This window comes from Typopeltis vanoorti, chromosome 11 (genome assembly GCF_054136105.1).
Source record: "Typopeltis vanoorti isolate ZY-2024b chromosome 11, IOZ_Tvanoo_1.0, whole genome shotgun sequence".
Lineage (NCBI taxonomy): Eukaryota > Metazoa > Arthropoda > Arachnida > Uropygi > Thelyphonidae > Typopeltis > Typopeltis vanoorti.
This window is the reverse complement of record NC_143559.1, coordinates 72,746,810-72,761,025: the sequence shown is the minus strand read 5'-3', so window position 1 is coordinate 72,761,025 and position 14,216 is coordinate 72,746,810. Positions and strand designations below refer to the sequence as shown.

At 33.5% G+C, this 14,216-nt stretch overlaps 1 protein-coding gene across 1 annotated transcript in view; it reads right to left on the bottom strand.

Moving 5' to 3' along the window:
- Positions 1 to 14,216, bottom strand: part of LOC150101725 (proline dehydrogenase 1, mitochondrial-like) — a 234,074-nt gene that overhangs the window by 31,668 nt on the left and 188,190 nt on the right. Inside the window, exons 10-11 of the mRNA XM_090399897.1 lie at positions 11,101 to 11,196; positions 5,153 to 5,337 (exon numbers count right to left, since the gene is read on the bottom strand). Of these exons, the coding sequence (XP_090256023.1) occupies positions 5,153 to 5,337; positions 11,101 to 11,196 (281 nt within the window). The remainder of the gene's footprint in view (positions 1 to 5,152; positions 5,338 to 11,100; positions 11,197 to 14,216) is intronic.

The following is a 14,216-nucleotide window of genomic DNA, read 5'->3' as shown; positions in this document are numbered from 1 at the left end:
AATGTTTTTGAGTTATTCTGTTTATATGCCTCATTGCATTTTTCTGCTTTTTTGTTTAGCCTGTCTGCAGAGTTTATCAATTTCATTTTTGAGTTGTTTGTATTTCTTCTTGTTTTCTTCTGAGGTATGTCTGTTTATTTTTATTTTTAATTTTTTTCCCCTTCTTCACATTTTTCTAATATTTCAGATGTTACCCATTCATTATTGGGCTCATATTCACATTCTTCAAGTTTCCCTTGCCAAGTTAATTAATATTTCTTTTCCTGTTTTCCAAAAGTTTTCAGCTTCATCTGTTTGAGTCCTATTTATTTCTTCAATTTTCCTAATGTAGCCTAATCTTATTTGGTCATTTTTTTTTAACTTTTCCATGTGGAGTTTATTAATTCTATTTCTTTTATAGTTCACTTTGAATTTTATCCACATTATTGCAGAAAGGAGTTCATGGTCTGTATCCAGATCTAGGCTTTTGAGCATTTTTAGGTTTTTGATTGAGGTTTTCCATTTATTCTAATTAGGATATAATCTATACAATTTCATATTTCTCTATCTGGTGAGGTCCAGGTGTATTTAAAACACTAGGTCTATGGTAAAACATTGTGTTTGAGATGACAAGGTTGTTTTCTTTGCAGAAATTGAGCATAGTTTCTCCCCTTTCATTTTCAGTTCCAATTCCAAATTTCACCATTACTTTTAGCTCTTCTCTGAAAGTTCCAATCTTAACGTTGAAATCTCCGATTATGAGTAAGATGTCTCTGGAGTTTGTATTATCTATTTCTTTTTGGAGATCATTGTAGAATAGTTCGATATCTTCTTCATTGTGACTTGTGTCCGGTGCATAAATCTGGATAACCTTCATGTGTAGTCCTTTTTCTTTGGCTTTTAGTCTAATTCCTATTATTCTGGATGAGATAGGCTTAATATCTGTTACACTTGCAATAAGATTTTGTTTTATTAGGATTGCAACTCCTTCTCTATGTACATTGTCTCTTCTTCCTGAATAGAATAATTTGCCCTCTGGTATGCTTAAGCATCCTCCTCCTGTCCAGTGAGTTTCTGGGATTCCTATGATATCCCACTTTATCCTTTTCAGATTCTCTTGTAGAATTTGGATTTCCTGCTTTGTATAGAGATCTGATATGTACAGTAGCTATATACTTATGACATTTTGCTGACCACATAGAAGATTTCTCACCAACACTATGTGAGGCTCGTCAGCTACCCCGTATGGAGTAGTGTGAGATGTATTCCCAGTAATCGTGTAATCCATGAAAGTTTTTGGCATTTTAGTGCAGCCGGCTTGCCTTTCCTCTGCCACACCCTTTGGTCCACGGCTCCTTATTCTTTATTCGTAGCAACCCATTGGGCTTCCTCATCTGCCACCCAAGGGATGCGCCTGGTAGGAGTCTAGTCTCCCCTAAGTCATCCATTTTACACCTACTTTACTCAGCCTTTTGGCCTTCAGAATACATTCACACATTGATGCTGTTATGTATTTCTTTGTCGGTTCCCAAGCAGCATTTATTTGCTTACCACTCTTCTGATCATTAATTTCACCTCTTACTTCTGATCTTTTGCTTGCATCACACACTGTACTTCCATCACAACACTCACTCCAAAACCATTCAAATGCAACTCATCATGCCTGTATAATTCCATTTTCCCTCAAACACATGTCATACATCCACAAACTGCACTCCCTTCTCCTCACACAGCTCTGCTAGCACACCATTTATGATTATGGCTCTCCATCTCAACTTATCATTGTCCATTATTCATACCTTGGCAACACACACACTCACATCCTTTCCCACTATACTGTTATCATTCACTCTTCTCAATAACTTCCTGATATTTGCCTTTACATGCTCCTTATGTCACTTAAATGATTTGTCTCCACGACCACTAATTCTCTTGCTTGTTTGCTCCTCACATCCAACACCTAAATGATCTTGTTCATTCTCTCTCTCCTGGATAGTAGACCTTATGGACTCTCTCATTAACTAATTTAGCATTGTGTTGCCTTTGTGTGTGTGTGTGTGTGTGTGCGTGCGTGCGTGCGTGCACATGCGCACATGCACGTATTACAGGTGTTGTCGGTTTGTACTCTCTGAAGATGTCTCAGTGACTGAGACAAAATACTAGAAGAATTAAAAAGGTTTTTTAATCCTTTCCCAGTGCTGCACATATTCCATTAAACTGCTAATATGATTAAATGTTACAAAATAATTAATTACTAAGTGCAACGTTTTCCAGAAAGAGAGAGATAGTTTTATCTCATACACACACACACACAAGCTATAACAGTTATGCATTAAATGTGTAAATAAAATAATTTTTATAATTAATAATAAGAATAATTTATTCCAAGATTACTATTCTTCTCATTAATTTGAATATACATTCAATGAGCCAAAATATTACAACTACCTATGTAATAGCATGCATGCCTCCTATGGCTGAGATAACAGCTTGCATCTTGGCAATGCCAGTAGATGCAATCTTCTGTCTAGTGCTGCATTCATGATCCTACAAATGTTCAATGGGATTCAAATCAGGAGAATCATGTGGCCAGGGGAGTGCATGGCATGCTTGGATATACTCTCCAAACCATGATTGCACATTGTGAGTCATGTGACACACAATGTCTTGCAGAAAGAGCTAAGATCCATCTGGCCACATTATTACATGAGGGCAATACTTGGTCCAAAACAATCCCCATACCAGGATACTACCACCACTGTCCTGTTTCTGGCAAATTATGCAATCTAGTTGCACAGGTGGTCATAATGTTTTGGCTCATGAGTGTAAAGATGATAGAGATATAAATGAAATAATTAGTAGCAAAACTTTCTATCATTACTAAAATCAGTGATTTTCAACTGGTGAGAGGTCTTCAGGTGTGCTGCGAGATTTATGAAAACAAATTAATTGAAAGAAATAATGTTGTAATTTGTGCATTTATTTATTAGTGTCTGATCTTCCATCTTCTTTTGTGTAAATCAATCAAAATTATGCCTATTTTTTTTCCAGATCATCAAAAAAATTAAAAGAATATTAAGCCAGCCTGGTTAGCCGAGTGGTTAGCGTATCCGCTCTCCAGCCAAAAGGCTGTGAGTTCGAATCCCGTCGTGGACATGGATGTTTGTGCTTGTCTGTGAAAGTACTAGTGGTGGTAGTCGGCGGTAGATGTTAGATGATGAAGGTTGGCAGAGGAGTGAGACGAAGAGTTGTAGAGTAGATGCCCTCCCTTGATGAGTCTTTGGACTCCTTGGAGGTGTGATGTAATAATAATAATAATATATTTTTAGTGTACCGCAGAATTTTAATAATTAGTCTAGGTGTGCTGTGTTATGAAAAAGGTTGAAAATCACTGACTTAAATAATAATGTAATCAAATGGGCAGTATCAGTGTTTAAAAACAGATTCAGTGAAATTGCATGTAATTACAATTATTCCATAAATTGATTATAAATTCCTTGATTAATAAACTCTCGACTATACACACAAACTCTTAGCACACCCAACACAAAAACTAGGTGTCATGAATACACTAAACAAAACACGGCTTTAAAGATTTACTCCAATGAGCAAACACTTAAACATGGATTAAAAGTTATCAGCAATACTTTTTTAAAAATTGGCTACAGCAAAATTACTATCAACAAAATTCTTCACAAGACTCCACTTAATATCAAAAATAAACTAGATTACGATAAAACTGTAGCCATTCCATACATTAAAGGAGTATCAGATAAAATAAACAGAATATTGCAAAAATACAACCTTAATGCCACCTTTAAACCTCGTGCAAAATTAAAGAAGTGATTCAACTCCTCCAAGAAGTTCAATCACTTGTAGCCTCCAAGGATCCACTTCCTAAAATGGCCTGCCCTGGAGTATATCATATTCATTGTACCTGTAATTTGCCTTATCTAGGTGAAATAAAATGCACAATTCCTATCAAAAAAAAAAAAAAAAATACAAACAGCATGTTAAATTTAATAACTATGGGAAACCTGGCCTTTCTGATCATGCCCTGAATACTCTACATAGAATTGACTGGAAAGGCACCTGTTCTTTTCATTACAACAAAACATGGTATGAGCAAAAATTTCAAGAAAAGACCTGTGAAATTCTTATCAATCACCTTAATCTTAACAATAATGGTGGTCTAAAAATCCCAAGAATATGGATGGCACATATTCTACCCAAATAACCTTTTGTTCTAAGAGTTAATTATAATTAGGACTGTAATAATGTAGGATCTTAACTTTAATACAACAAACACTTATGTTAAATTATTGATTAGCCACCAATATTGCTGTATTAAAAATATTAATATAAATTTGTTCTCTGACGATGTTTATAAATAGGATGTAAGCTTTAATGTCAATTTTTTTTTTTTGTCACTAAAGGTCAGGCCAGTAGAATAATGGTTGATCAAATCATTGTCGCTTTAGCATGTGGATGTTATTTGAAATGTAATATATAACTGTCTTTGTATGTGTATACCCAAGATAATGACCTTAATATGAAGGCCGAAATAACATGGTTATAGTCTCCATAATTTACCAAAATTAATCCATAAATTGATTATTTTGTTTGTAGTGGTGATATAGAGAATTTCAACCATGAAAGTAAAGGAAAAAAGTTGTTTCTCTTTCTCTCCGTGTTTGTGTGTGTGTGTTTAAGCCAAACCACTGAAATCATTTTTAGAAATGATTAAAAAAAAAAAGTATATGTTTTAAAGATCTGACAATTTTTACAGAATCTTCTAAAAATTTATTTTAACTGCATATCATTTGGATGTATTACCACAAATCCAAGATTTTTTATGATCCCTCCCTCATAGGGAAAAAAACAGATAACTATGCTGCTGCTCTGTATCATGTAATCTGCCAGAAAAAGGTTTTCAGCAAACACATATTGAAGTTAAGGAAATTGTCTTCAAAATGCACGAGTTATTTTTCAGAATTAAAGGCTATATATCATATATCACACTGATCAAATGCTCACCAAATTGTTTATGCACTCTATATATATAAATTAAGAATGCTTGATACTTTATGGACTATATTTTTCATCTCAATGAAAAGGTCAAGTTTTTTATACTGGTAAAATTACATTAAAAATTTTTAATAATACAACTTACTTTTTTACTGTAAAACGAACTGTATCTTCATTATGTGATGCAACCATTACTGCAATCCTACCATCTCTTCTTTCAGCAATCAGCCTTAGAATTTCTGTTAAGGTTTTGTGATACATTTCACTTGTAGCCTCATATGTGGGATTAATGGGATCTTCATATCCTATCTTTTTAGCTCTTAATCTCTCCTGAAAAGGGAAAGGTGCACACACACATATATTGTCATTCGCCTTTTTTTTTTTTTTTTTTTTTTTTTTTTTTTTTTTTTTTTTTTTTTTGTTGTTGTTGTTGTTGTTAAGGAAGCAATAATATTTCAGAATTAGAATATTTAACTTTGTATTATGGAGAAGGCTAATAATAATGGTAAATGCCTGCTGGATTTTTGTTCAGGACACGGACTAGTTACTACCAACACCATGATCCAACATAAAAATGTGTGCACAAATTCACATGGAGAGAAGATGCAAGAAATAAGAAAAGTATCACTGACTATGTTATAGTTGATAACAATGTTTTCTCACTGGTTCAGGATACAAGAGTATATAGAGGATTTGAAATAGGAAGTGATCACTATTTAGTTTTGAGCAGGATAAAATTGAATTTCATATAAGAAAGTTTTTAAAACGAATCAGGTTTTAGCAGTTTTCAGGAGGTGAACTGTAGACTCAAATACACACAAACATCAGTTAAGAAAAAATGAAATTTGAAAACAAGAACCAAACCTTGGTTCTTGATTGATTCAGCTAGAGAGGCATGTGGTGAGGTTGTCTGTAAGGATAGAAAAATCAGAACTCCATGGTGGACTCAGGAAGTTAAAGAGGCAGTCAAGGAAAAGAAAAAGTATGGCAAGTTCCTGGCAAGTAAGTTAGCTTGTGCTCTTAGACAATACAGAAAAAAATGTAAGAAAACAAAGCGCTGTGTAAAACTAGCTAAACAAAAATCATGTGAGTAATTAAAATTTAAAAAAGAAGGTTTGATGTATATCAAGTGTATAAGGTGAGAATGCATACTACTCCCACTATTATTATCTGTAATTACTACACAGAATATGACATTAAACTCACCTCTTTACTCTATGCATATGGTATTATGCTCCCAGAAATTTACTTCAGAATATTTGCTAAGAATGCAAAGACAGGCAGGGTAATCAGGAATGAGGCTGATATGCTGTACTTGCAGAATGATTTGAATAGACTAGAATTGTGGGCATGGGAAAATGGCTGTCAGTTAAAAAAATCCTAGAAAAACGAAAATTGTCTTTTAGGGAAAGTAGGGAAGAAGAAAATTTGGATAATAAATTCCAGAACAAAGAAGTCTGGGTTTTTTTTTTTCTAGTACCTTGAACACTGAGAATGGAAACGCTAAGAATGTTACATTGAGAAAATGAAGAACGATTACTACTGACTTTATTATTTACTCCAGAAAAATGGATTTAACAAATAATTCCTTGTGCACAAAGGCATCAATATAATAAAAAATGTTAGCATAATGGATTAATTTTTAATTGTAAATCATTATGGGAAGACTCTCTCATCATCTCCCTGTTTTTCAGAAGCAGAAAAATGAAGAATGTGGTTCTTGTTTTATCAACCCCAACACACAAGAGATCACAATCCTACAACACAAGAGTGACATGTCAGCAAGTGATATGAGAGAAGAAAGGAATCTGGCTTCCTGGTTTATTATTAAGAGTTGTATAAGGTCCTTGTAAAAGGATAAAATTCACTACTCAAGGTAGAGATCAGAAGTTCCTATATTCAAAACTGTTGGATGATTTAACTAATAATGTCATCACACACTAGATAAAACAAATGCATGTAACATTTATAGTAATTCTTAATGAATGACAAAAATGAAAACAAATTGAACAATCCAATTCAACAAAAATTACACAATAACAACAGTAATAAAATTTAATAAAAATTACAAATATTCACACTGAAAATAACAGTACACCATCAGTATGTGGATACAACAAGCAAATCAAAGAAGCAGATAAAACATATGCATGTAATATTTATAGTAATTTTTTGTTGAATGACAAAAATTAAAACAAACTGAACAATCCAATTCAATAAAAATTACACAGTAACCACAGTAATAAAATTTAATAAAAATTACAAATATTCATACTGAAAATAACAGTATGCCATCAGTATGTGGATACAACAAGCAAATCAAAGAAGAGGAATACAACACACATATAACAATCAGTTTACCAATTAAACATGGTTGTTGTGTTAGAAATTAATATTAATAAATAATACTCAAACTATTTTTGATGTTTACATAAAATGAGAATCATCCAAACTTTGGGAGAGGGACAATCATTCCAATTAAGGTTAGGCCGATTAAAAGGCTTCACAACTTTCTTTGAAAAGGATTTCATATTTAAAATTGCTTCTATGGAGAAGATGAGCTTCATTCCACAGTGTTAAATTGTGAATGAAACTATGTTGTGTAATTTATTTTTTCATTCACATTTAACATTGCTTATTATATATTAATCATGATTTGTATAAAAAAAATTATTTATTGTTCCTTAATTAAGGATTACTATTTAAATATTTATTCTAAACTTAACCTACTATTAATTTATTAAATAATAATATGTGTAGAAATTTATAACTAAAATATATATATAAAGTAACGAAAAGTGTTATTATAAATAATTGTATACATAATGAAAAAGCTGATTAAGTAGCTCAAATATTCCGTTTATTCTTATTTGTAAAAATTTAACGTTATGTAATCACTTATGTAGTAGTAGAGCGTTGTATTACATTAGCGAAATGTTTGCATTCATTGGTTGTCATGGAGACGCATGAAATAAACAAGCACGAGTCGAAGAGTGCGTGACCTTGGAACCAAAAGGAGAAAAAAAGGCAATAAAAATTTTAATTAGAGAAAAGGAGAGAATTTTGCGGAGCCTGAAGGAAGGTAGGATACAAGCAAAGAAGTGAAAGAAAATAATAAATTCTTTAGGGCAGAAATTCATGAGAATAGTGTTTAGAAGAGAGCAAAAACGTAGTGAATCATATACTCAGCTGCAAGTGAAATCAGCTGTTGTTGTAGAGGAAAATTGATGTTGTAATCAGATAAATAAAGAACTGGACATTCAATGGGAAATTCTGATTAGTTCCAGTTAGTCTAGGATTACGTCTTAATTCTATGTTGCCCTGAGAAGAATTATAATGAATTTAACTAGTTGGAGAAAAGTAAACAAGGAAAGATATCAGTACCTTATTGCTGTTGTTTAGAGTAGTGAAGCGCGATTAACAGTAGTTCAGTTAAAGCGTTAGAGAATTTTATTTAATGTGTTCCGCTAGCTTAAATAAGTTAATTCATAAGTGTGCTCACAATAAATTGATGTATTGAATATTGTATCTGGTAAGAGTAGTCATACATGTTTGTTTATTCTAACATTAACTATAACGTATCTTCGAAGTTCAAGGTCCGAAATAAGATTGCTTGGAATATTGTCTACCTTGATTAGTGCCTGCTGTGAATTTAAACATTAAGTACAACTGATAGATATGTGCAGACTGATCAAATGAGAAATTTTGTTTTATTAACTTGAGTTAAGAAAGCTTATAATTTTGAAGCTGTGAATTGTATGTTAAAGTTTAGAACATTGAATTGGAATGAGTGACTTAGCAAGATGTATTAAGCTATTTGTATTGTTTCATTTAAAAGTAGGATTCTTGTATTTGTTATATATCATATATTAAATGTTTTATTTTGTTAATCTAAATATTGTGTTTGCCTGAATTCCCTTTTATTGCACCGTTCATAAAAAATTCGAATCTTGCGGGTGCCCCAAGTAGAATAGTAAATAATTCGGCCTAAATGAGAAGACTGCTAACTTAATTAAGAATTGATCCTACTGTTTTATATAGACTAATCTAAAAATAGGGTGGCGCAGTATAATTATAAATTTCCCTACTTTTGGATCGGTGATCAATTTGCAATTAGTTGTTTTATTAATAAGAGTGACTTGAAGCAAGATGGCAGATTAGAACACAACATGAAAATAGAACGTCACGACAACAGGACACTGTGTTTAGTGTCAATACTATGCTGCACCAGACCAGACTTTTGAAGTTTCAGCTATCCAATATAGTGCTGATGTTCATTAATTCTTTTTTACCACAGAATGGCCTATCTGCACAAAGTATGTCATACCTCCACAAGGGATCTGGTAAACACAAGGCTAAAGATAGAGGCTACAGTTTGTCTTTTGTAGATGGTAACAGATAAGAACTTTTGTTGACAGGAAAATATGTGGAATTAAGGTGAAACTCCCTCAAAATTCTACCAGTAGCTTCAGAAATATAAGGAATGATGTACTGCTATTTTCAGTACAAAATATTTGTACTTTTTATTAAAGTTTATTACTGTGGTTATCAATATAATTTTTGTTTTTTTATAGTTATACCTCAGGTACCTTTAAAGATTAAGCAATGCAGTTCATTGAGCTCAACAATACGATGCTTGGAAAGAAGTCAGTGGACACCTCCATAGGAAAGGTGTATCGTGCCATGAAGCAAGTCACATGTTTGTAGCCAGTATAAATTGGAGGAATATGATGCTCTCAAGTTAGTGCAACTGTGTCCAGGTGAAATGGCTGCAAGAAGGGAACTGACAAAGTTTGAAAGAGGCATTGTAATAGGATGCCATGCCGCAGGCCTATCTGTTTGGCAAATGTTGACAAATTAGGCCATACCAGGTCAACCATCAGTGATACCATACTGAGATGGAAGTGCAGGGGGGTCAACTGCAAGTGTTACCCACAGTGAACACCCCACCACACTCACCAAATGACCAGAGGGCACTACAATAATATCTGAAAATCACCATTTGTCAGCTGACACATTGAATGCAGAGTTCCAAGATGCATTAACTGGAACAGAAATCTGCACAAAAACATTCAGAACTGAGGCTCACCTTACCATGGTGCACACTGTTAGCATGTATCCACTTCGTGGTTGATTATTACATGCTGTGGCAAATAACATTACTCAAACCAATGGGCAGCATCATCTTCAGTGGTGCAAAAGTGTGTGTACAGTGGAATGTGGAAGCTTAGAAAGCTGTGTTATGGAGCGACAAATTGTGCTCCAGAGTGCATAACCCCAACTATGAAATTCAGAGATTGCCATGTGATGGTATAGTCCTGCTTTTCCTGGTTTGGCCTAGGACCTCTGTTTGTGGTGCCATGAACACTGATGTCTGAGGGGTATCTAAACATTCTGTACAATGCAATGATTCCTAATTTATGGCATTTCTACTATGGAACTGAATATTGTCTCTTTCAGCAAGACAATGCACTGTGTTATAAGGCTTCTGCTGTAATAACGGCATGCTTTGTGGACACGAATGTCACCACACTTGACTGGCCTCCACACAGCACTAATGTCAACCCTACTGAACATCTGTGGGATGAACTGGAGAGTTGGGTGAGGTCAAGGGACATCTGCTCCACAAAAGTCCAGAACCCCATTACATGCCTACAGGAAGAATGGTCCAAAATTTCCACTGATTGCTGCAGTCATTGAAGTAAAATGAGGTCCTATGTCATATTAAAGTGGGTGCCATGGCTGTTTGTTCCTCACACTATGGTATCTGTTGACGTCTTTCCAAGCAGTGTACTAGCACTGCAAAACTAAGTAAAAGAGTCAGATAATCTGAATGTTTTACCCAGTGAATAACTTTCCTATTATTATTTTTCTAAACTTTTCATACCACCAATACTTCTTCAATCTGTTCCTGTACACATGAAGAGACATTGGTGGACCCAAAAGTGATAAATATGAAATTTAAAAGGATGTTATGAACTTTGAAGTAAGAATTATTTTTTTATTTTGCAGATTACTATTTAATTTCAATATTAAAATTCTAGCAGCTTAGTTAATGAAACTGTTAAAAAGTTAATAAAACATTTATCTTACCAATTCCATATAAGCTCCCCGAACCAATTTAGCTCCAAAATAAAAATTCTGTCGTTTTGCCAACTCAAGATCAAGCACAACATTACTGTAGGCTTCCTGAAATATTAGTACTGATTTTTCAAAATTAGAGAAAGCATAACCAAATTTAAAATTAACTCTTTAGTTCTGTATATAGTACATCTCTTTTTAACCTAAATATATGAAGTTATGTTCTAGACTAAGTTGTTGGAGCTGAAAACTCATCTTTCTTACTACAGTAAACTTGTATGGAGCAAAAGTATACTTTTGTTACAGTAAAATGCTATAGTGAATTTTCTGGAATAACTGCATAGCAATACAGTTAATTCTGAGTAGTACCGATATAATTAAAAATGGTATCAAGAGATGAAGGTATGATTTAGAAAGCTACCTATAAAAATGATATTTAATAAAATTATAAAATGTCATTCGTGAGAATGATGAATAAAACATAAAACCCAAGTCGAAACTGATAAACAAAAAACAATAAGAGAACATTTTTATTAATTGGATAATAAGATGCATTTCTCAAGAAATTAACTATGAAGAAGAAGAAATTTACCATAGCAAACTATCTACTAGAACAGTGATGGCAAACCTTTTTACCCAGGTGTGTCAATCACCTTTTTTTTTTAAATATTGACTTTGTTGATGTGCCACTTGCATACATGCATTATAAATTTAACTACATAATCATAGATGGTGACTTATACATATCATATTAGGCTATTTATTTAATAGGACATTGATATAAAATCTATGAATTCATATTATACAATTAATTTAATAAAGTGAAATTACAAACTTACATTACATTTAATGACTTTTCTGTTGCTGAGTACTGGTAGAAAGTTGCTTTATAGAAGGGCTATAGTGTGTACATTTTAATGCTACACAGGCAGCGCTCAAATCATTGCTCAATCTATTTCTACCTTTCGATTTGATATTATTTAAGGCAGAAAATAGATTTTCACAAGAGTATGTAGAAGAGAAAATTGTTAGAAGAGCTTTAGCAAAGATTTTAAGAGCATGAAAGTTTTCAGGAAGGCTATTCCACATGCTTAGAATTTCACAGTCTGAATTTTTACATGCGGTATCATGCAGATGTTCCCGCTCAAGTTCTTCTAATTCATTTCTAAGAGCAATAACCGTTCTTTTCCCAGATAAGATTACACTGGAAGTCGGCTAGTTGCATTTCTAGATCTTTTAAATCCAAACCACTCAAAGCCATCTAATTTAAGATCCATGAATTCTGTTTCATCAGGATATTTTATGAATTGGATTGTTTGTTTCAACATTTGAAATTGCTCAAATCTAGAAGAAAACTGCTCAGATACTGACTTTATAACTTCGATAGATTTGTTGATATGTTGTTAACGATTTTTGGGGCTGGTTTCGTTAAAAAAAATTTTCACTCTTGGGAAATACTCAAAATTATTACTTTCTAAATCACGTTGAAATATTTACCAGTACTTCTTTCAGCAGGGTTGCCAGATTTATTACTGGTACGTTCGTAACAACCTTGTTACATTTTACTCTCTATCATACTACTAAATAGCAGCTATTCAGTAGGTTTTGTTGCAACATGATCATAAGTTGTTACTATTTGCATTATTTAACAAAATTTACTGAATTTATTGCAACTATAAAAATGTTTTCATTATTTACTCAGATAAATTCAATATTTAATGCTGTGAATTATATTTTCTGTTAAAGTAGTTTTAAATATGTTTAGAACTTGTATTACTCAGTCAAGAGACTTGGAATGCATGCATGAACGAATTTCATACAGAAGTCAAATGAAAACCTTTAAGTTTATAATATATAAAGCATGTATTTATAAGTTTGTATCATATAATATTGATAATTTTTATAAGTTTTTATAATATCATATGACTATGCAGAAATTATAATGATTAAGAAAGAAAACATAAACTTAAAATGCTCATTGTTTATAGGCTAGTTACAAAATAAAATAGAAATAAGCTAACTATAAAATATAATTCTTTCAATGAACCGAAACCTGGCCTTCGCCTTAACTGAGAGCGATCTCACACGATTTATTGCAGTTTTTTCATCAAAATACCAATATCTTTCAACATCCAAGGTGTGTCACCTGAAACCTATGACACGTGTGTCATAGGTTCGCCATCACTGTACTAGAACAAGCAATTCCTGTGATACTATGAGTTTTCTATTCAAATGCATTTTTCATTATGTGAGTCTGTAATTTTTTTTTTTTTTTGCAATATGTATAATTTTGATGTTCTCATCGGGATTCTTTAAGTCAAATCTTGATAACTAGGATGAGATTCCAAGTGGAATAAAAAAAGAACTAACCAGGGCTTCTTGTTCAATGTTCAGTCTTAACCTTACCATGGTGCACACTGTCAGCAGGTATCCACTTGGTGGTTGATAGATATTACATGCTGTTAGCAGGGGGGGGGGGGGGGACAAATTGGTTCCTGAAGTGGATTTGCATCTTAATCACCTCCTAGGCAAACTACCTATTTCAGCATATCCACTCTCCAGTCAAGAGGCTACAGGTTTGGATGGGATATGAAAAGGACATCTATGACCCTACCACTTCTTCTAGCAGAAGGCTTAGTTCCCCCTACCCCCAACTTCATGATCACTGAGCCTGTTTCCAGCCAACAGGCTGATTGGCATGGACATCACTGGGTCTTTTTATTCCCCAATGACCACACCTTGATTGCGAATTCTTACCTCGGAATTGATTCAGATCAGGTATTGTCCTACATAGGTGTTAATGTGACAAGATGGATCTGGACCCTTCCAGCAAGAAAACACCCTGTGTCACAAGGCTTGCATTGTGCAAACATGATTTGAAGAGCATATCCAATAATTCCATGTGCTCTCCCAACCACCTAATTCTGCTGATTTGAATTCCCTGAAACATTTGTGGGATCACATAGACCACAGCATCTACTGGTCAACTCCAGTGTCTTGATCAATTGCTAACTTCCAGGATGTCATTCTGCCTAGATAGTCCAGATTAATTCAGAACACTTTCTGTGGTCGCAGTCAATGTCAAGATGGGTGCAAGCAATTAATTTGGCCAAAGGAGGCCCATCACA